This window comes from Lynx rufus, unplaced genomic scaffold, assembly GCF_022079265.1.
Source record: "Lynx rufus isolate CCGP_SWC_20201006 ecotype Redwood Valley unplaced genomic scaffold, mLynRuf1.p SCAF_4, whole genome shotgun sequence".
Taxonomy (NCBI): domain Eukaryota; kingdom Metazoa; phylum Chordata; class Mammalia; order Carnivora; family Felidae; genus Lynx; species Lynx rufus.
The window spans coordinates 13832591-13853584 of NW_025814856.1; the positions used below are offsets into that span (position 1 = coordinate 13832591).

At 49.0% G+C, this 20994-nt stretch overlaps 2 protein-coding genes across 4 annotated transcripts in view; one reads left to right on the top strand and one right to left on the bottom strand.

The window, feature by feature from the left end:
* Positions 1-11695, bottom strand: part of SUGP1 (SURP and G-patch domain containing 1) — a 31923-nt gene extending 20228 nt beyond the window's left edge. The window contains exons 1-6 of one of the 2 annotated variants that reach the window (XM_047097425.1): positions 11592-11695; positions 9342-9516; positions 4677-4777; positions 3022-3222; positions 794-905; positions 365-465 (exon numbers count right to left, since the gene is read on the bottom strand). In XM_047097425.1, the coding sequence (XP_046953381.1) occupies positions 365-465; positions 794-905; positions 3022-3222; positions 4677-4777; positions 9342-9516; positions 11592-11625 (724 nt within the window). In that variant the 5' untranslated portion in view covers positions 11626-11695. Of the gene's footprint in view, positions 1-364; positions 466-793; positions 918-3021; positions 3223-4676; positions 4778-9341; positions 9517-11591 lie in introns of both variants that reach the window. The other variant, XM_047097424.1, reaches the window with a different exon arrangement.
* A 261-nt stretch (positions 11696-11956) lies between these two features.
* Positions 11957-20994, top strand: part of MAU2 (MAU2 sister chromatid cohesion factor) — a 30305-nt gene continuing 21267 nt past the window's right edge. Inside the window, exons 1-2 of one of the 2 annotated variants that reach the window (XM_047097427.1) lie at positions 11957-12256; positions 20623-20640. In XM_047097427.1, coding sequence (XP_046953383.1) covers positions 11981-12256; positions 20623-20640 — 294 coding nt within the window. In that variant the 5' untranslated portion in view covers positions 11957-11980. The remainder of the gene's footprint in view (positions 12257-20622; positions 20641-20994) is intronic. The other variant, XM_047097426.1, reaches the window with a different exon arrangement.

Genomic DNA, 20994 nt, shown 5'->3' on the forward strand with positions numbered 1-20994 from the left:
CACTGCCTCCCTCCCCAAGTGTCAGGCACTACATTTATCTCTAGGTCCTCCGTGCCAGACAGGCAGGAGCTCATTTATACTTAAATGACCAAGAACCAACAAGCAAGCACTCCTCCCTCCTACCCCCTTTAAAAACACAGAGCTGAGCTCCAAAACATAATAATGACCTTGACCTTGGCCCTCAGACTCTTTCCCACCTCAGACCACTGGTGGGGAAGGCAATGCCTTGGCCACCCGAGAGGGCACAGAACTGGGCCATCGGCACCACCCCATGTACGGCAAGCCTCCAGGAACCCCGATTCCACATGGGGTGTGCTTTGTCCACACACCTCCCCAGAACCTCCCACATCCTCCACCCACTTACCTTTCTGAAAGGCTGCCTGCAACTTCTGCGCTTCCTTTCTTATCTCAGCCACCTTCTTTCTGTAGTAGAGGAATTCCCTGCTATTCTTATCATGCAAAAACCTGGAGAGAAGTTTTGCAAAACAGAGAGGAAGATGAGCAGTGGGGATGGGGTGACCCAAGTAGCTTCTGAAGAATGTTGTGCAAAGCAAGCTGGTGAGCAGAGACACCTTGATGGGGCCCAAGACTAAGTCTCTGCACCACACTGGAGCCCCTGCAACCTCCGACATGAGTTAGAAAGCACTCAGAAACTCGGAACAGCATTTGGCCCGTGCGAGCAAGCACCCAGCCCCGACCAGCCTTAGTAACCAGTAGGGTTTTACAAGAATACACATTACTGTGTGACAAGAACATTAAGTAGTGGTGGCCTTCCCCTCCCAGAAATACTTACGAAAACGCCGGGTTATCCTTGTAGTTCTCCATAGCTACTTTTTCTAACTCGGGGCCTCCTTCTGCCACAAAGCGGGCCAATTTCTCTATCACTTTCCGAGTCTCGGCTCCCTCTGGGGGTGAAACTTTAAGGAGGCTGTCAGTACTGGGGTTCAACTCACACACCTCACAGTCAACAGGCACACTCTCTCTATGGACCACAACGACAGAGGGGTGGGGGAGAAGAGGGTGAAATGCGGGAGGTTGTCGGGTGTCCTGGGTCCAAGCACATAGCACTGTGATGAGGGGGGTGTCAGTCTAAACAATCTTTGTGAGAGACACTGGGTGGGAGAGAAGGGTGTGAGCCTCCCAAAGACCAAGCCGATCCCCAAACTGGGAGGGAGACATCAGAAAACATAGCCAGTCTCCCCCTTTTTTCTGAAATGCTTAATTCTTTTATTTAGCAGTGTTCAGTTTAACAAATTTGTTTCCTGTCACCATTCAAAGATGACAAATTCCTTTTTAAAGTATCGTTACAAACTCTAACTTAAACACATCAAGAGTTTCAATCCATTGATTTAAATGTATCAGGTGGGTTTCAATCCATTGCAATTAATGTCATCGCAGAAGCTCAATTGTCCTCTCTTGGCTGGTAGAGCCTCTTCAAGCTGGCTCCTGAGGTCTTTGGGCCTGACCCCAGGAGTCTCTGACGGCCTTCTCGCTATCTGCTGGGATAGGGTGCTCCAGGATCATCTCATACACTTCCTGACCAAACCTAGAGCCAGCCATTTCTCCAAGAAGTCCTGGTTTCCACGAGGGAGAAAGTGTGTTTCCAGACCACCATCTGGGTGCCAGAGGCGCTCACTGCAACAGGCTTAATCATTACCTCAGGGCCTTTTCAGTGAACAGAGCTATAAAAATATTTCTTAATATTTGTATTAGCCTCCCTGCCTTTGATCCACGTGGAACTTGCTTTTGTATCTCATTGCTGGCCTGTTCATGAGGCATCTGTCAGCCCATTTACGCTCACGTCCCTTTTATGAGAACTCCCAGGAGAAATCTCTCACTGCCAGTGCCTAGCAATGTTCCCTGCTCTTGGCAAGAGGGCTAGACACTGAACCTGCAGCCAATCTTATTCCCTTTGTTGCTTCAGCTGCCAAGAAACTGAGGGATAGGGGTCAGGGACCTGTGGCTTGAGGAGGATCCTTAAGAGGTCACAGGGACATTCTGTACCCACCTTTCCCCCAGCCTTACCCTCTTCCTGAGTGCCTGGTGATGACCTGCTTGCCATTTATACGCACAGGTGCTTTTCTGGGGCCGCATCAACAGCAGGCCACAATAGGCCTCAAGGACCTTGAGACACTGCCTCTTGTGAAGCAGCACTTCCCATCAGAGCACTGTCAGAGCCGCTAGGATGCCTCAGGAAAAGCACCCTCCCTGGCTCCATCCTGAGAGATACTCTACGGTGCGAGGTTGGCCACTGACCTACTCAGATGCATGGCCAGAAGCCAGCACCCTCATCCAGGGTAACAAGTCTAAAGGCTATCACAGCATAACTATATAGTTACTTCAATTTGTCCTCACTGTCAGGGTGATATGACTGCACCAACCAGTCTGGGGCAGAGGTGGCACAGGCATCCTCATGGCTCAGATGGCACTGAGGCCTTATTCTGAATGTGGATGGAGTTAGACACAGTAGGAGCTCTGCTGCCACCACCTTCCACCCTCCTACACAACAGGGCGTGGACTGGCTTTCCAAGAAAAATGATCATCCTTCCCCAGGGCAGGAGAGCATGCCCTCCAACACGTGGGCCTGTACTTCTGGCCCAAACTGGTAAGCACAATAATCCACAATGGGAAGAGGCACCTCTGGTTCTAAGAGGGCTCAGAAAGTGTGCACCCAGGCTAGGGAGCCATGGAAGCTCCTCCTCTCATGTTGGACAAGGACAGACACAAGCAAGTGCTCCTCGGAGAATGTCCCTGCCCTGGTTGGAGACCAGCCTACATGAGCGGAGGATGGTTCCTATGGCTCCCAAGACAAAGTCCACAGTCTAGAGCACCTCCACACTTCCCTCTCACTTCTTCCCACGTTCTTTCTTCATTCCCCCTACCATGGAGGGCCCCACTCTGGCCCTCAGCTCAGCCTGGAGGCCTCCCACCCCCAGCCACACTTTCTTCGCTGGCTGTGGGTCGCACCCACGGAGCTGGAGGAGCAGTACTGGAAGGAAGGTGGCAGCCCCCGCACCTCACCTTTGATCTCTAGCCACTGCTCGTAGTCTTCCTCCTCATCCTCATCAGGAGACTGGAAGACGCTTGGGCGGCTGGCCACAGGTAGCTGCTTGGCATGCACGTAGTTCTTCACCTGGCCTGGTGGGCTGCTGATGAGAGGAGGCCTCTTGCCGGGGCGGGGGAGTACTCGAGTGGGGGCACTGGGCGTGCTGGGTGGGGCATCTTGGGATGGAAGGAAAGATACTCATGCTCAAGGTCTGTGGTGCACAATTCCCCGACTTCCCACCTAAACGTATGCCACAAATGCATTAAATGGGGCTGGGTCCTTGGCTTCCAGCATGGCAACTGGTAGGGGGTGGGAGCTCATTGAGGACGCCATCTTCATTTTATACAAGAGGACACTAAGGCTCAGAGAGGAACGACTTGTCACGGTCACCCTAGGCTGGGCTCTGCAGGCAGCAGCTCTGGCAGAAGCCTCCCTAACACCTGCACTCAAAGCCCAGGGATGTGCCAGCTCTTCTGGATAAGACCTGAATCCCCACACCTGGCTTATAACCACTCCCTCTCATTGTCAGTGGCAAGCTGATGACAGCCTATTCAGGGCTTTCAAACACAACTCCTGGCCTGAGGTCCTGCGGTGAAGGACTGATACAGTCTTTCCTCCCTCTCTGTGGGTGAATTTGGCTTTAGGTTAATTTTCTGAGCTGTCTCCTAGAAAACCTGACAAAGATTGATGGTGTTTTGTTTGGTCAGAAATGTTCTTACATTAAAAGTAAGCTGATCAGTAAATCGCACAACCACAGACATGGGTGGGCTCCCTACAGCAAGGGATTTTCATACCTCACATGTCTCATGGAGCTCCTGTGGGCCAGATGCCCCCCCTCCCCCAATGGATAAGGGTCCCATCCCTCACATCTGAGCTGCTGCTCTAAACCACACTGCGGCCCCACAGTCCTGGTGTTGGGTTTATAACCCTCCAGGGAGCTTCCCTGGTATAATCTGAAATTGGTCCTTGAACTCAGAGGGCAAGGAAAGACCAAAGAAAGAGGCAGGCCACTCCAGGTTGGTGGGTAACAACTGTAATAAGCAACAGAAACTTACATAAGGCTTGTCTTAGGTGGCAGCAAAATGAATGGATCCCCACACCCACCCACCAAATCTTGAAAGTTTGTATTAAAAAAAAAAAAAAAGGCCTTAAATGGGTTCAGTCACATATACCATGCAGGTGTTCTCAATACCATATCTTATCTCAAGGCTATGTGCTTAGAGTAGCCTCTGGGAGCGGGGAAGACAAGGAAGCCCCACATTTCAAGTATAGGGGAGAGACTGAGAAGCCTCTGGAGTGCCAGGATCCAGCTCACAGGCACATCTTTTCAATGACATTCCCCAACACCTGGGCCACGTTTAGTCAGGGTCCCCCACCCCCACCGACTGAAACCTGGCTTATTTGTCTCTGCTCCTATGGGGCAAGCACTTTGAAGGCTGGGTCTATGCTCTCCCTCTGGGCATTTACTATAAGAACGAGAAGAATCAAAGTCCTCAATGAATGCGGGATGAGAGGAAGAAGTCTGAGGTGGGACCTGCTCTTTCTGAGACGCCCAGAGACCTCCAAGGGGAAAGAGCTGGCAGAGTGAGCCCCAACAGGGGAGACACAGGATGGGGGAGACCGCACTCACCTGTGCTAGTTTGTGCCTTCTGCAACTTCAGAAACTGCTGCAGGAAGCTGCCATCATTAGCAAACTTGTTGGAAACAGAAGAGTTGTGTGCATTCGCAATTCTAGACCCGAGACAGAGGACAAAGAAAGTGAGCCACAAGAGGAAGGGCAGGGGCCTGCCTCACCCGTTCCCCCCAGCATTCTCACCTAATGGGACCCAAAACCTGCTCCCAAAAATGTCTGGGAACTACTGAGAGCAGCCTTCATTGTAAGATGGAACACTCTTATTCTGGTCAAGGCAATACTACCTATATTGATGTTATCTCTACCTGCAATATTGACCCTACAGGTTCAAAAGGTATCTCCAACAAAACAGCTTAAAAGCACCTGATCCTCCTGCACAGCACCTGTCGTACTTGTCAACTAATTAGCTGGGCTGCTTATTGGCTCCTATGTCTGTCTCTCCTGCCAGACAACAGAGATTTCTAAGGCAGGGCCTGTGTGTCTGCGTCCATGTGTGACTGCAGTTCTGGGCCTGGGCCAGCCAGCGCTTCTGTGGGTATCACAGGTACACAGCACAACACCCAAAGCAATCTCTTGGTGGAAGAACTAAAGGGGACTATTATACTCTTATTATTTTTACACTCTTTTTTGTTTGCAAAAAGTATATTTAAACACGTATTTTCAACAAGTCAGCACTAAAGCAAACCCAGGGACCCAAATGTTTAATTCAAATCTTGGGGCGCCTCGGTGGCTCAGTTGGTTAAGCTTCCGACTTCAGCTCGGGTCATGATCTTACAGTCCGTGAGTTTGAGCCCCACGTCGGGCTCTGTGCTGACAGCTCAGAGCCTGGAGCCTGCTTCAGATTCCGTGTCTCTCTCCCTCCCTCTCCCTCTCCCCCTCCCTCTCTCTCTCTCTCCCTCCCTCAAAAAAATATTTAAATTCAAATCCATTTTCCCTGATAAAAGCAATAGATGTTTATTATGGAGCAATCAGGAACATATAGAAATAGAAATCAAAGGGAAAAATCTGAAAGTCTTTTCCCCTCAGAACAGCCACTGCTAACTCTTCGGTATTTTTCTTTGAAATAGAAGGAAATAAGGCTACAATCATAGTATATATCCTATTCTTCCATTTTCTGCTGTAACATACAATCTTGCCCAAATCTCAGAAATTCCTTGTATATACTGCTTTCAAGGCCCTACCTTACTCCATCCAATAATTGGTAAAAGCTTATCGAGCCCATAGATCTAGCCTTTTTCCTTTAAAATTAAGTTTTATTCTTCTAGAAATATTATAACAAACTAAAAATGGAAACACCCTCATCACAAAAAGCACTGGTTAAATAAATTATAAGACTTCCATAGGGCTGCAGATGAAGGAGCCCTGAAAAGCTAAAATTTTAGAAACAAAGCAATAAAGCACATTAAGTGAAAAACAAAAAAAGCAGGATATGAAACAACTATAGTATGGCCCTATTTATATCAAAAAATATTTGAATTTAAAAACACAAGTATTTGAGTTAAAAATTATTAGAAAAATCCATCAAAATGCAACCAGCACTGTCTGTGGGTTGCAGGGTTATGACTGATTTTGGTTTTGCCTTGTTTTCCTCTCCTTTATTTCCCAGAATATCTACCCTGTATAATTTTTTTTTTTTTTTTTTAAACACAAAGGAGGATCTGCAGATAACTAGCTTTAGCATTAAACAAGCAGGGCCTTTGGCAGCCCTTGTGCTCATACTGTTACCTCCCTCAAGAGGGAGGGAAAGAAAGTGGGGACAATGAAAGACAAGAAAACACCTCAGGGCAGCAGCAAGACAGCAAATGAATCCCACTTATTAACAGATGGTAAGGGATATTATGCCGTTAAAAATGCTGGCTCTTAGGGGTGCCTGGGTGGCTCAGTTGGTTAAGCATCCAACTTCGACTCCGGTCATGATCTTGTGGTTCGTGGGCTCAAGCCCCGCATCGGGCTCTGTGCTGACAGCTCAGATCCTGAAGCCTGCTTCAGATTCTGTGTACCCCCCTCTCTCTGCCCCACCCCTGCTCGTGCTGTCTCTTTCTGTCTTTCAAAAATGAACATTAAGGGGCGCCTGGGTGGCTCAGTCGGTTAAGCGTCCGACTTCAGCTCAGGTCACGATCTCGCGGTCTGTGAGTTCGAGCCCCGCATTGGGCTCTGGGCTGGTGGCTCAGAGACTGGAGCCTGCTTCCGATTCTGTGTCTCCCTCTCTCTCTGCCCCTCCCCCGTTCACGCTCTGTCTCTCTCTGTCTCAAAAAAAAAAAAAAAAAAAAAAATGAACATTAAAAAAATTTTTTTAATGCTGGCTCTTAAAGAACAGATAAACAAAACATGTTTCATCCACACAACAGAATATTATTTGGCCATAAAAAGCAATGACGTCCTGACGCATACTAAAAAGTGATGAACCTTGACAGCATTATGTCCAGTGAAAGAAGCCAACACAAAACGCCAAATGTTATATGAAATGTCTACAATAGCTTAATCCACAAGGACAGTAAATTAAAAGCTGGGGAAATAAGGAGTAACTGCAAATGGGCACTGCGTTTCCTTTTGGGGTGATACAAATGTTCCAGAACTAGAGAGTAGTGATGACTGCATGATGCTGTGAATATACTAAAGAATCACTAAATTGTACAATTTCAAAGATCAATTTTATGGCATACTAATTACATCTCAAGAATAAACCTTAAAAACTACGATGGTTCTAAAGAGTTGTAATGCAAGGAAAAGCTTTTCTTTTAAAAAGTTGAGGGGGAAGTGGCAAATAAAATTGATCACAACTTTGTGAAACAAAGCAAAGACATGAGAGGGGACTATAGCAAAGTGGATGTCTTGAAGCAACTTGAATATTTCTTATTTCGCCAGTGAGAAATTCTATTGTTTTTTAAACGTTTATTTATTTATTTTGAGAGAGAGTGCAATATAGACAGCAAGCAGGGGAGGGGCAGAGAGAAAGGGAGAATCCCAAGCAGGCTCTGCACTGTCGGTGTGGAGCCTGACACGGGGCTGAAACTCACAAAACGTGAGATCACGATCTGAGCCGAAATCAATAGTTGGATGCTAAGTCGACTGAGCCACCCAGGCACCCCTTCAGTGAGAAATTCTAAAACTTGTTGTTCTATGCTTTTACAACAAAGAAATGAACTTTATTTCCAAAGCTACCTGTATTATGCACCCACCCACGTGATGCTCCCCTTCAGCTGTCTGATTCTGGTGTTAGGATCCAGCTGATTCTGGGATCTCTTGAAAGCATTCCTACAGGTCTTTCCCATCCTGGTACAAGTCCTTCCATAACTCTAGGGCAAGAGCCCACAAGCCCACTGACTTACAAATCACTCCATATCTAGTCTCCACATTCATGAGTGCCTCAGAGACCCCAGGCTCTGGGTTCCCATAAGAATATGGTCCAGGGGTTGGGGCGCCTGGGTGGCGCAGTCGGTTAAGCGTCCGACTTCAGCCAGGTCACGATCTCGCGGTGCGTGAGTTCGAGCCCCGCGTCAGGCTCTGGGCTGATGGCTCAGAGCCTGGAGCCTGTTTCCCTTTCTGTGTCTCCCTCTCTCTCTGCCCCTCCCCCGTTCATGCTCTGTCTCTCTCTGTCCCAAAAATAAATAAACGTTGAAAAAAAAAATTTTTTTTTAAAAAGAATATGGTCTAGGGGTGCATAGGTGGCTCAGGTGGTTAAGCGTCTAACTCTTGGTTTCGGCTCAGATCATGGTCTCACCGATTGTGAGATGGAGCCCCATGTCGGGCTCCGCGCTGGCAGCGCAGAGCCTGCGTGGGATTCTCTCTCTCCCTCTCTGCCCCTCCCCGCTCGTGCACACACGTGCTCTCTCAAAATAAATAAATCAACTTAAAAAAAGAAACAATAAGGTCTAAGTTCTGCCCTCAAGGAGATGCCACAAATGCTTAGAAAAGGTGGGAGGGGAGCTGGGCCAGCTCTGGAGAGAGTTTAATATGTTCCATGCTTCACACCCCAGAGGAAGGGGCCTGCCTCTCTGATTATCGATCTCCAGCCTGAAATTCTTAGATCCTGTCATCCTGATCACATCACCCCTGCTCAAAACTCTTGGGAGCCCTCAACATTTCTCAGGAAAGGCAGGAGGGAAACGCTGCCTGATCTACCCCCTGCTTGGCTCTGAAACAATTCCTTTGGTGCAACAGCTTAGCCACCTGACACACAAGGGCTCTCTTCCCTTCCTGCCTTCTGCCAGACAGGCCTTTCCCTACTTCCTCAACAGGCTGGCTCTGAGAACACAGAAGAGCCTCTTCTGGGCCCCTACAGTGGCCGCTGCACCAGGGAACACACTACCTCATGTTACCCACTGGCAGCTCTGGGGGTAGAACTGGCACTCCCTTTATTAGTAGACCATGAGTCCCATAAGGATAGAGATGGAGTTTGGGTCTTTGCTCTGTGCTACATCTCTGGCCCCAAGGCCACAGCTGCTCAGCACTAAATAACTGGTGAATACAGGCAGGCCATCTCTGAGCTCCCACATACCCCTCATTTCTCTCTTGCCACCTGAGCCTCCTGAAAGAGCATCTGTGTCACTCCTTGCATCATCAGGCTGTGGCCAGGTGCAGGTATAACCTGACTGATCCTGAACACAAAAACTTCTGCCAGTGACCCTCTAAGACCCCAATCCAGCCACAAGGGGCACTTACTCGCCAGGATGTGGGGGCTGAGGGCTGATGACCACCTGATTCTGCTTGGCTTTCTGCTCCATTTTGGCTTCAATTTCACGTTTCTTCTGAGCAATGAGCTCTTCCTGGTGAAGTATGTTCATGTTCATTTTTCCAGACTTGGGAGGTGCAACCCCAAACCACCGGTTAGCTTTCCCTGGGGAGACAGAAGCATATCAGAAATCATCATTGCAGGGGGCACCTGGGTGGTTCAGTTGGTTGAGCATCCGACTTCGGTTCAGGTCATGATCTCACGGTTCGTGAGTTCGAGTCCCGCATGGGGCTCTGTGCTGACAGCTTGGAGCCTGGAGCCTGCTTCGGATTCTGTGTCCCCACCCTCCCCCCCGCCCCACCCCTGCTTGTGCTCTGTCTCTGTCTTTCAAAAATGAATAAACATAAAAAAAAAAAAAATCATCATTGCTCCACAAATGTTCAGCAGCTGCTACAGGAACGGCCCAGTTGCTGCTGCCTGCATCAACAGACATTTAAGCGTCCATTTCTTTATTTACTCCATGAATGTTTACTGAGTTATGGACCAGGTGCTCTGCTCAACTAGGGAAGGGGTCTCTGCCCATGCGGATCTCACCTTGGGGTAAAAAGACAATAGACTTACGATGAAAAAGTACCCACAAAATCCTAAGTGCTCTCTGATAGAAACAAAAAAAAAAAGGAGGGAAGAATAATAGAAGAGCAACCTATACAGCTAGAGCAGCCAGAAAATAACTGTTAGCAAAGACCTCTTAAGCTAAAACCAGAAAGATAAAGAGCCAGCCTCCTGAAAAGCCACATGGGGAACTACCTCGGCAGAATAAGGAGAAGTTGCAAAAGCCTAAGGCAAAAAGAAGCCTGGTATAATCAAGGACCAGCAAGGGCCCAGTGTGGCCAGAGTGGACTGTTACAGGAATGGGGGTGGGAGGCCAATGTAGGAGTCCAGGTTTTACTTAAAGGGCTTTGGGAAGTGACAAGGGAGTATTATGCTGACAAACAGTATTTTTAAGGTCATCACAGCTACTACTTGGAGAGAGTACATGGTGGCAGCAAGAGACCAATAAGGAGGTGTACGGGCTCCAAGTAAAAGATAATGGTGTCTTCAGATGACCGTGTTAAGTGTAGAAATGAACAAGACACTTCAAAAGCGTCCCATGGGACTCAGAATAAAATCCAAATTCTGAAAGTTGACTTTCAGAAATGACTCCCCTCCTCACTTCCACTTTATTCTTTTTTTAACTTTATTTTGAGAGAAAGAGAGAGAGAGAAAGTGGGGGGGGGGGAGAGGGAGAGAGGGAGAAAGGGAGGGAGGGAATCCCAAGCAGGCTCTGCACTGTCAGCGCAGAGCCCGATGTGGGGCTTGAACTCATGAACCATGAGATCATGACCTGAGCTGAAGTCGGACGCTCAACCGAGCCACCCAGGTGCCCCCCACTTCATTCTTGATATTCTTCAAAACGACAAGCTTCCCTCCAGGCACTCCCATAACTGGCACCCTCTCATCTCAAATGCTTTCTGCTTAAAAAGACCCTCCTTGACTACCTAGTATCAGCAGCCTCCACCTCCATTTTCTCACGTCATTATAACCTCTGTAAATATTTCCTCTTGGTGCACTGTCTGACGCCCCAGTAGAAAGTAATCTTCAGGAAGGCAGGGCCCTTTTTGGTTACCATTGCAACCCCAGCGCCTAGCACTGTGCCTGGCACACAGTATTTGCTGAATGGGTGAATGCACCCCAGTCGGAGGTTGGGGGGCGGGAGGGCGCGGCTAGTCTGGGAGAGAGGGAAAGGCAAGCCTTGTGTTCAAGTGGGGGCTCGAAAGACCCAGGTAAGTGTGTACAAGGAGTCCTAGAGTAGTTCGGAAAAGCAGCTTTTCCAGAAAGCGGACACAGGCCAGACGGCGGCTCCTCGAAGAAAGGGGCGCAGGACAGCCCAAGGTTGCCGCTGTTTCGGGGAGCAGAGCTCTGAGCAGCTCTGAAGGCGATTATTTCGGAAAGAGAGCGCAGGACTGCCCCAGTGGCGGCCTTTACGGAATACCCGCGCCCTCAGCAAACCAGGCGGTGGGGGCACCAACTGGGTCTGGGGTCTCGAGAGACCGGGAAGATGCAGAAGCCGCCGCTTCGGGACGCCCTGGGGGCTGAGGCGAGGGGCTAATAGATCGGGGTAAACCCAACGGGACGACGAAACGGCGACACGTAGCCCCGAGGACCCAGGCGGACGCTTGAGGGGAGGCGGGAGCTGTTACCTGCAACATCCCGGTTGTCCATCTTGAGACTCATCCAATCCCACAATGCTCCGGTTCCACTTGAGAAGACTAGTTATAGTGCGCATGGCCTGACGGGAGATGTAGTCTGTGTCGGCCAACCAAGCCCGGCCACTCCGTGGATACCTGGAGCCTTTCCCCAAGGAAAGCAAACCTCAGCCTATTGGCAATTTCTGGTCTCAGTCCCGCGGACCAAAGGGCATCGCCTTTTCTCACACCTTCCCGGAGCCTCAGCCACTCCAAAGACAAACTACATGTTCCAGAATGCTTTATGCGGCAGCTCTCGCGAGAGACGTGAGAAGAGACCCGCCCCGCCCCGCGCTCCTGCTTCCGCCTCCCTGTGGCGGCGGCTTGTTGTTGTGGAGGCCGAAATGGCGGCTCAAGCAGCGGCGGCGGCTCAGGCGGCGGCGGCCCAGGCAGCGCAGGCGGAGGCGGCCGAGTCGTGGTACCTGGCGCTTCTGGGCTTCGCCGAGCACTTCCGCACTTCCAGCCCGCCCAAGATCCGCCTGTGTGTGCACTGCCTGCAGGCCGTGTTCCCCTTCAAGCCGCCTCAGCGCATCGAGGCCCGCACGCACTTGCAGCTCGGTTCCGTGCTCTACCACCACACCAAGAACAGCGAGCAGGCGCGCAGCCACCTGGAGAAGGCGGTGAGCGCGGACCCGGCCGCGAGGGAGGAGGCGCGGGCTCTTTTCGGGGCCTGGGCTGACGGACTGCGACCCCGGCGGGCAGGGGCCTCCTGGCCCGTCTTCGGGGACCTGGGGCGCGACTTCAGGATGAGCAGCAGGACCCCGAAGCCGCCAGCCTCTCAGGGCACCCGAGGGCCTTTCTCTGTACCTTACTTAACGTCTTTGGTGACACGCAGGGCCCCAGGACCCCGCTCAGGGTACTCGAGAGTTGTCTCATCAGGAGCAATAGGGTTCCCAGATTCTTCAGGATTTCGGGAGAATATCATCTTGTTGGCGCCCATGGGAACGCCACCAGATCTGCCAGTGGGTCCTGCAGCTTCCAGCTCTCCAGGGCTCAGCCCCGGGGGCATCATCATGACCGTTCCTTCCAGAAGTGACTCAGGATAGGGGAGGGTCAAGGTGACAGTTCAGACAGTTCAGACATCCCTTGGGAGCCTGAAGTTTGGTCTCTCAGGAAACCTAAGAAGGCATCCTCTTCCTAGACCCGGAAGTCTGATAGAAGTATCTGGAGGGTATTAAGCCCCTATCACTGATGCAGGAGGCGTAGATGGGAGGCAGAGGCTCAGAGAGAAGAGGTTAAGATCCTGTAAGGAGGCAGAACTCGGGGGGCCTACATTCCAGGACCATTTGGTGGAGTGGGGTGGGGGATGTCTAAGCTTCTGCTTTTTCTGTATCCATGGTGACTTCTCTTCCTCCCACCATCTGTTTAGTCTGTCCCCTTCAGAAGAAAGACCCCATCCCCCCATCTTGACTTGTGGGATCTCGGTGCTTCAAAGAATGTGGGACAGTGGCCGTCATTGTGCCTCTTCTGGCCTTGGCGTTGTTTCTTATCACGGGAACACTGTGCTCCTGTCAGACCGGGCCTCCATTTGCCACTTACCCAGCTTTATTCTGCTTAGAGATTCCTTGAGAAGAATCAACTTAAGTTTTTTATTTATTTATTTATTTTTAATTTCTTTTAATGTTTATTTTTCCTTTTTGAGAGAGAGAGATGGAGGGCAAGCAGGGAAGGGGCAGAGGGAGAGGGGGAGACACAGACTCCGAAGCAGGCTCCAGGCTCCCGGCACAGAGTCCAACGCAGGGCTCGAACCCACGAACCGTGAGATCATGACTTGAGCCAAAGTTGGAAGCTTAACTGACTGACCCACCCAGGCGCCTCTTTATTTTTTTTTAAGTTTATTTATTTATTTTGAGAGAAAGAGAGCGAGCATGAGTGGGGGAGGGGCAGAGAGAGAGGAAAGAGAAAGAATTCCAATCTGCACTGACGGTGCAGAGCACAATGCAGAGCTCCATCTCAAACCGTGAGATCAAGACCTGAACTGACATCAGCTGTTGGATGCTTAACCGACGGAGCCATGCAGGCGCCCAAGAATCAAATTAAATGTTTAGAACTTATCGATCTGTGGTAAATCCGGGCCCACCTGTGGCTAGTAATGAATTGCCTTTGGGAAGATATCAGATCTTTGCAAACTGTAGAGAGTTGGAAGGGGACTTTAGTCCTTCCTTGATCATCTCCCTTGTTTTAGGAGTGAGGCAGTATGGGTTCAGAGAGATGAAGTGATTTGCCCAAAGCTACACAGCAAGTTATTAACAAAACTGGCTCAAACCTGGGCTCAAGGTCACCAACTTCAGTGCCAAGACAATAAGTCATTATTGTTTCTATGAAGTTTCTTTTTCTTTTTCTTTTCCTTTATTATTATTTTTTGGTATTTATTTTGAGAGAGAGCACGAGTAGGGGTGTGGCATAGAGAGAGGGGGAGAGAGGGAATCCCAAGCAAGCTCCACACTGTCAGTGCAGAGCCTGATGTGGGGCTCGAACCCACAAACTGTGAGATCATGACCTGAGCAGAAACTAAGAGTCGGACTCCTAACTGACTGAGCCACCCAGACGCCCCTAGGTTTTTTGGGTTTTTTTTTTTCCCTTTTATTCATTCAGCAGATATTCAGCTCACATCAGGTGCCAAGCTCTATTCTAAGGGCTATGGATCAGGGATGACTAAAATAGTCCCTGTCAACGTGAGCTTATGTTTTAGTAAAGAAGACAAACATTGAATATGTAGTAAAAGGTTAGGCACTGGTAGAAGAACCGTGGAAAATATGGTCCAGGGTGAAGAGATGGAGTTGATGGGGAGCTTTTTTTGGCAGAGGTAGTGGGAAAGTCTATTTGTAGGCGTGACATTTGAGCAAAGGCCTGAATGGGATGGGGAAAGCAAACCTGGAGAACAACTCAGGATGTCAGGTCGATCCTGTGACTGGATAGTGTAAGGTCTCTCCTAGGCGGTGATGAGGCTGAGATTAGATGAAGCCCCAGACTTCCTTAGGTGTGGGGGTGCTGGAGACTGACTGCTTAGGCCTGGTGGCCCAGTGCCTTCAGTGAATTGAGGTTCTAAAGCTCTCTTCTCTGGATTAACAACAAATTCTGCCACCTTCCTTGCTCAAGGGTCATTCACTCTTTTTCTAGCAGTGGTTCATAGTTGCTGTGTATGTGGTCCCATTTTGCCCACCCAGTGCTGTGCAGGGGAAGCAGCCATGCCTCAGATTACTTCCTTGTAGCCACTGGGCTTTTGGACCCATGATTTAAACCCTTATGCTTGTGAAGCACCTTCCCTTGATTTTACAGAACCCTGAATCTTGTGGGGTTTTCCACAGAGCCACAAGGTCGCCTCTGTAGCTCACACTGACATTATACTTGGAAATCCCTTCCTTTCTGTTGGGTGTATCCCCAGCTGGGAATTTGTCCAGATTTCAGTTAAAGTGCTGTTCTCCATGCTGTTTTCTTTCTGCAATTGTATGTTATCTCCTATTGTGTTGCAACATAAGCATGCTTTCTTTATCTTCGCTCTTTATTGGTCCTGTGATTTCCCCCAAATCAGGGTGCTATCAACTTTTACTCATTCTTACCCAGACTCGCTCAATAAAAAAATCGGAATATATTCTTCTTTTAGAAGTGGTTTGTTTCTAGTTCTGAAGAGCAAATGGCCAAAGAAGTTCCAGTTTCTTTTCAGGGAGCCAACACAGAGTATCAAAAAGCTTTTTTTTTTTTTTTTTTTTTAAAGTAAACTCTACCCGTAACATGGGGCTTGAACTCACAAACCTGAGATATAGAGTTGCATGCTCCACCGACTGAGCCAGCCGGGTGCCCCAAAACCTTTTTTTTTTTTATCTTAACATAAATGACTGCAGTATTTTGTGACTATTTTCTCCTTGATCATTTCTCTTGCTGTTATTTTCTGAACACGTTTTCTCTAACTTATGAGTGCTTTAGGTAAAACTTTTTTTTTTAAGTGTTTATTTGTTTTGAGAGAGAGAGAGAGAGAGAGAGAGCAGGGGAGGAGCAGAGAGAGGGAGAGAGAGACAATCCCACCTAAACTTAGTACCACATTCAGCTTCCCTGTTATTTTCACATCTTTTGCTTTCTCTCTGAGAAATCCCCAATCTCCCTGGTAATCACTTTTTTTTTTTAACACAAAGTTAGGTTATTTATCCTCTGTTTGCTTACTGTCAGCATCTAACTGCCTCAACTGCATTTGTAACCTGTGTAGAAAACCTATAACATCCCCATTGGCTTCATCAATTGAACAACTTTGGAAGAATCCTCCATTAAGTGTTTCCATCAAAGGTATGGAGGCTGTTTCTCCCTTTGCTCAGCAGCTTGCTTGCTTTTTTTTTTTCCTCAAGATTTTATTTTTAAGTAATCTCTACACCCAGCGTGGCACTTGAACTCACAACCCCAAGATCAAGAGTTGCGTGCTCTTCCAAATGAGCCTGCCAGGCGCCCCTCAGCAGCTTTCTTTGAGGTCACAGCTGTTGGTCTCTCATTGGTTCCTGCCTCTATGGGCCCTTGGAGTCCCTGCTGGCTTCTTCACTCCCTGGGTCTGCTCAACAACTCCTGTAGCTCTTATGGTGCATGACTGGACACTTCACCTGAGAGTCTCCCCTTTTAGATTATGGTTTTGGCAGTGATGTGTGTGTGTGTTACCAGAATTTTGGGCTGCTCTGGGACTCCTGGTCCCAGTTCATGATTATAAGAGATGTCTCTTTCCTGAGAAATCTCTTGGCTAGAGAATGTGTGAAGTTGTCTTCTGCAGGTTCTTTCATACTGTATTCCTTGTCATTTCATTTTCACCTGGGATTTCCTCTTGCTGAACACCTATTCTTGGGTATATTTTCAGTCTTTGCTGGCCTAATTTTTACACCGTTGTTCCAGCAAACAGTCCCATTTCAGTCATTTGCATATCCTCTGCGGAGTCAGGAGAATCTTTGTGTCTGTCCTTAGATGTAGATCTATACCCCGTTAACTAAGCTTTTGATCACATTTCCTCTTTATTCTTTGGTCAAGAAATGCAGCATCATCCTTAGACTTTGCTGATTCGAATGCCACGGAGGAATAAATGCTGCTTCTCTGGAATGAATTGTGCATTATTTTCTATAATCTAGGTAGTCATTCATTATACAGTGATTTGTTTTGACTGTGGTATCCCATATCCATGCCATATTTGCTTACTCTTTGAGTTTGGAGTGGAGCTGCTTTTCAGTGGTGGTTTCACTTACCTGACTTAGAAAGTAGCTCCAAACTGTGTCATCCAGATGCCTGTTAATTCCACTTCCAGGTTTGTTTTGTTGTTGTTATTGTTGTTGTTTTTAATTTATTTTGTGAGAGAGAGCAAGCACGAGTGGGGAAAGGGCAGACAGAGAGACAGAGAATACCAAGCAGGTTCCATGCTGTCAGCACAGAGCCCAACGCAGGGCTCCACCCTACAAACCGTGAGATCACGACCTGAGCCAAAACCAAGAGTCAGACACTTAACCGACTCAACCACCCAGGCTCCCCCACTTCCAGGTTTAACCTGAGAATCTCTGGTTTACCTTCTCAGCAAGTGATTAAATGCTTCCCTTTCTAAGGCCCAAAAGGACTTAGTTCTGGGCCTTTCATCAGCAGGCATGGCTGGAGCAGATCTTTCATCCTTCAGCATCATGTCCTGCCAAATTCCATGCCCCATCGCTGGGAGCAAAACCTTGTGCAGAAAGTGTATTTGCAGAGCTTGGCGTTAAGCATTTTCATGGAAGAGTGTGGTCTGTGCTTCCTCCTGTTTTCATTTCTATTTTCTTCACTCTCACTCTCTGTCTCCTCTGAATTCAGGATGTGAAATCTGTCTAGGAACCATCCCTTCACGGTTCCACCAACTCGTCCCCCTGCCTCCCCTCCAACCCCTGATTCTTCCTCTTCCTGCTTGGGAATCACTGAAGTATTGTTGCCACCTTCTACATGCCAGGCTCTGCATGTGGTCTTCTTGGGGACACTGTCTCATTGGATCCTCAACAAACCCATGAGGTAGGGACCACTTCCAACTTGTCAGTGACATTGCTGAAGGGGTTTCTCCTAGTCAGGGTCACACAGCAGAAAGAGGCAGGCTGGCTTCTAAGTGCTGAGCTTCCATCCCAAAGGAGTTGCAGTCGATAACTATTTCTGTACATTTTTCTGGTTTAAAAACCTGATTTAAAAAATGTATCTGTATTTTGAGGTACAAGAAGCCTTGACACTCTCTCAGCCCTGGATGGAATCTTCAGGCATGAGAGAGAGATGCTCATTCAAGCTCTTCCACCCCTCATAGCTTGTACTGATTCTGTGGTGCCCCTCACTTACCCTGAGAGCCCCAAGGTGACCTCAGGAATTTCTAATATGTTAGTTTATATCCCTGTCCGGCACCTGCAGGCTGCCCAGCAGTGAGAGGCTCTGACTTTGGCTTCTTTCCCGTCATGAGGCAGGAGATATAAAGCTATTTTTTAGCATTACGCCATAAAATATAGATGGGGTAGCAACTTTGTATAAAATAGGAGCCTTAGATAAGGTATCCTCTGTACTTCAATTGTGAGGTGTGTTTTCTGAAGTCTACATATTTCTGGTTTGTGAATCTATGTTGCAAGTGTTACAAAGATACAAAAGTAAAGCCATTTGTTCCTTGACAGTTGTTTGACTGATAGTCCGGGGAAAGTGACTGAGTTGCCCTGACAAGGGCCAGTCTTGTAGCTCTCCCAGCCCAACCATGTCTCCAGTCACACAGGTTCCTCCACTGGTTTGCCCTCTCCTTCCAACTGGTGGCCTTCAGGAGCCTCTCTTGCTACGCTGACCTTCCCTGTGGGGAGGAAGTGGTTCTATAGAAAGCACACCCCGACTTCTGTATTTATTGGCTCCATTGACGTCACCCGTTTGACTGAAACGGGCCTGGCCTCCATGGGAACCCTGAGCCCCTTCTGTCCCTGCTGCAGGGGGCCTTGGGAGGGGACACGCAAGTTGGCTGCAGGAAGCCTTTTGCCTGGGCTCTACATGTGTGTACATGCATGTGTGTCAGGAAGGACCCCTGTCAGTAGTGCTGGGGCTTTTTTTGGTCTCCATTCCTTTCACCTGCTCCCACAGTGCCTCCTTCTGGCCTACCTATATTTTGCAGGCAGCTGGTGTCAGAGGCAGTTCCAAGTCTTTCCCTGCTCTGCGATTTCCTAACCACCATTCACCCTAGGCCCAGAGGCATCTCTGTTCCTAAGACCAGCGGCCCCTTGGGCCCCTCTTCCTCCCTTCGCATTCTCTTTGCTGTCTCTAGGTGCTCTTAAACCCAGATCTGATTAGGTGCTTCTGTTTTATGACTCTGACTGAGATAGGCTCCAGGAATGATATTGGGGCATTTTGATCCATAGGCAGGGCTGCCACATTAATGGTACAGAGATCCATTGGGCCTTCCAGCCTCACCTTCCTGCCTTCCGTCTTTTTCATGGGTTCTCCTCTGCCTGGGGCATCTCCCACTCCCGCTTTGCCTGGGGACACCTCCCCCTCACTTTCTACACCATCACCCTCAAGGCCCAACCCAGGCTGTCATCCATGCACACACTGTTCTCCCACAGAGCATAGTGAGTCAAGGTCTTCTGTTCGGCGCTGGATCCTCCCGCCAGCAGTTGCCAAGACTCTGAACGTAGGATGAGTGGGTCGGCAAGGACAGTGTCAGTTGCATGCTTGGGTCCTAGGTGGTCTGACAGAGTGTGGTTGGTGTAGTTCATGTGGTGGACTGGCCCATGCACACCCTCACCAGTGCCTCCTGTTGGAACGTGGAACTGCAGGGCACAGCAGTCTCCAAGTGGGAGCATGTCATCTGAACCCTGTGCTGGTGTGTGTGCCAGCAGAGAAGAACAGTGAGGTCAGGTCTTAGAACTGTCCCCACAATCCTCTGGCTGGATTTTGCCCACACCACTCCTTCTTGGAGCTCTCCTGTGTCCACTCTGAGGCTAGCTTTGCTCATTTCCAAGCATCTTTTAAAGTGGAAGATTTTTGGTGCACCATGGTGGCTCAGTCGGTTAAGCGTCCGACTTCGGCTCAGGTCATGATCTCATGGTTCATGGGTTCGAGCCTCACATCGGGCTCTGTGCTGACAGCTCAGAGCCTGGAGCCTGCTTCAGATTCTGTGCCTCCCTCTTTCTCTCTACCCCTCCTCCACTTGTGCTCTGTCTCTCCCTCTCTCAAAAATAAATAAACATTAAAAAATTAAAAAAAAAATAAAGTGGAAGATTTTTTTTAACGTCCATTCATTTGTTTTGAGAGAGCACGTGTGTGTGCACAAGCAGAGGAGGGGCAGAGAGTGAAGGAGAGGGATCAATCTCATGACCACTACATAATGACCTGAGCCAACATCAAGAGTCAGACACTCAACTGACCAAGGCACCCAGATGTCCATGGCATCTTTTTTTTTTTTTTAACATTTATTTATTTTTGAGAGAGAGACAGAGCATCAACGGGGGGAGGGCCAGAGAGAGAGGGAGACACAGAATCCGAAACAGGCTCCAGGCTCTGAGCTGTCAGCACAGAGCCTGACACGGGACTTGAACTCACGGACCGCGAGATCATGACCTGAGCCGAAGTTGGACGCTTAACTGACTGAGCCACCCAGGCGCCCCCATAAGCATCTTGTAAGTGTCACTGCTTCAGGAAGGACTGACACCTGCAGACCCACTCTCCAGTTGTAACTGATTTCTTGTGTCACTGTCTGCCAGCTGTCAGTGTACTGCAGTGAGTGATACAGCGGGGCTGTCTATACTCCTGAAGCATCTCTGCTTTGGTGGGAGGGGGCTCCAAATCTGACTCTAGAGGCTGGCAGGACAGAAAACTGTCCGAAGGAGGAGCAGGTGCTCATTTTCCCATCCTTTCAGGCCGAGCAGGTCACCTTCCCCCTTAACTGAGCACCTGGAGATTTTGGTGACAGGACGACCTGTGTAAACCCTGAAGTGGAGCCAGTAAGCAGGCATCAAGTGTTTGAGAATTAATTCTTTTTTCTTTTTCTTTTCAGTGGTTGATATCGCAGCAAGTATCCTTTTCCTGTTGGTACTGTTCCCTTTAAGGAAAGCTCCATTTGAAAAAAATAATAATAATAAAGGTTGTATTGCAAACTTGAACGCCCCCTCCCCATAAAGCACCCCAGAGTTTTAGGCTTTGCCCCACCTAAAGAATCCCTTCTTCGATGTGGCCACCCTTATGGACCAGCATGGCATGCCTGGGTGCCATGCTCCTCTGTATGTCCTATCAGCTAGCTCTGCACCCAGGTGGCACCAAAACTAGGGACTGCTGGAGGAGAACGTGAACTTGAGGTTTCAGAACAGGCAAGGATGTTTCTCTCCCACCAGCCGCTGTAACATAAGAACCCCGAGTTGTGGCCCTTGTA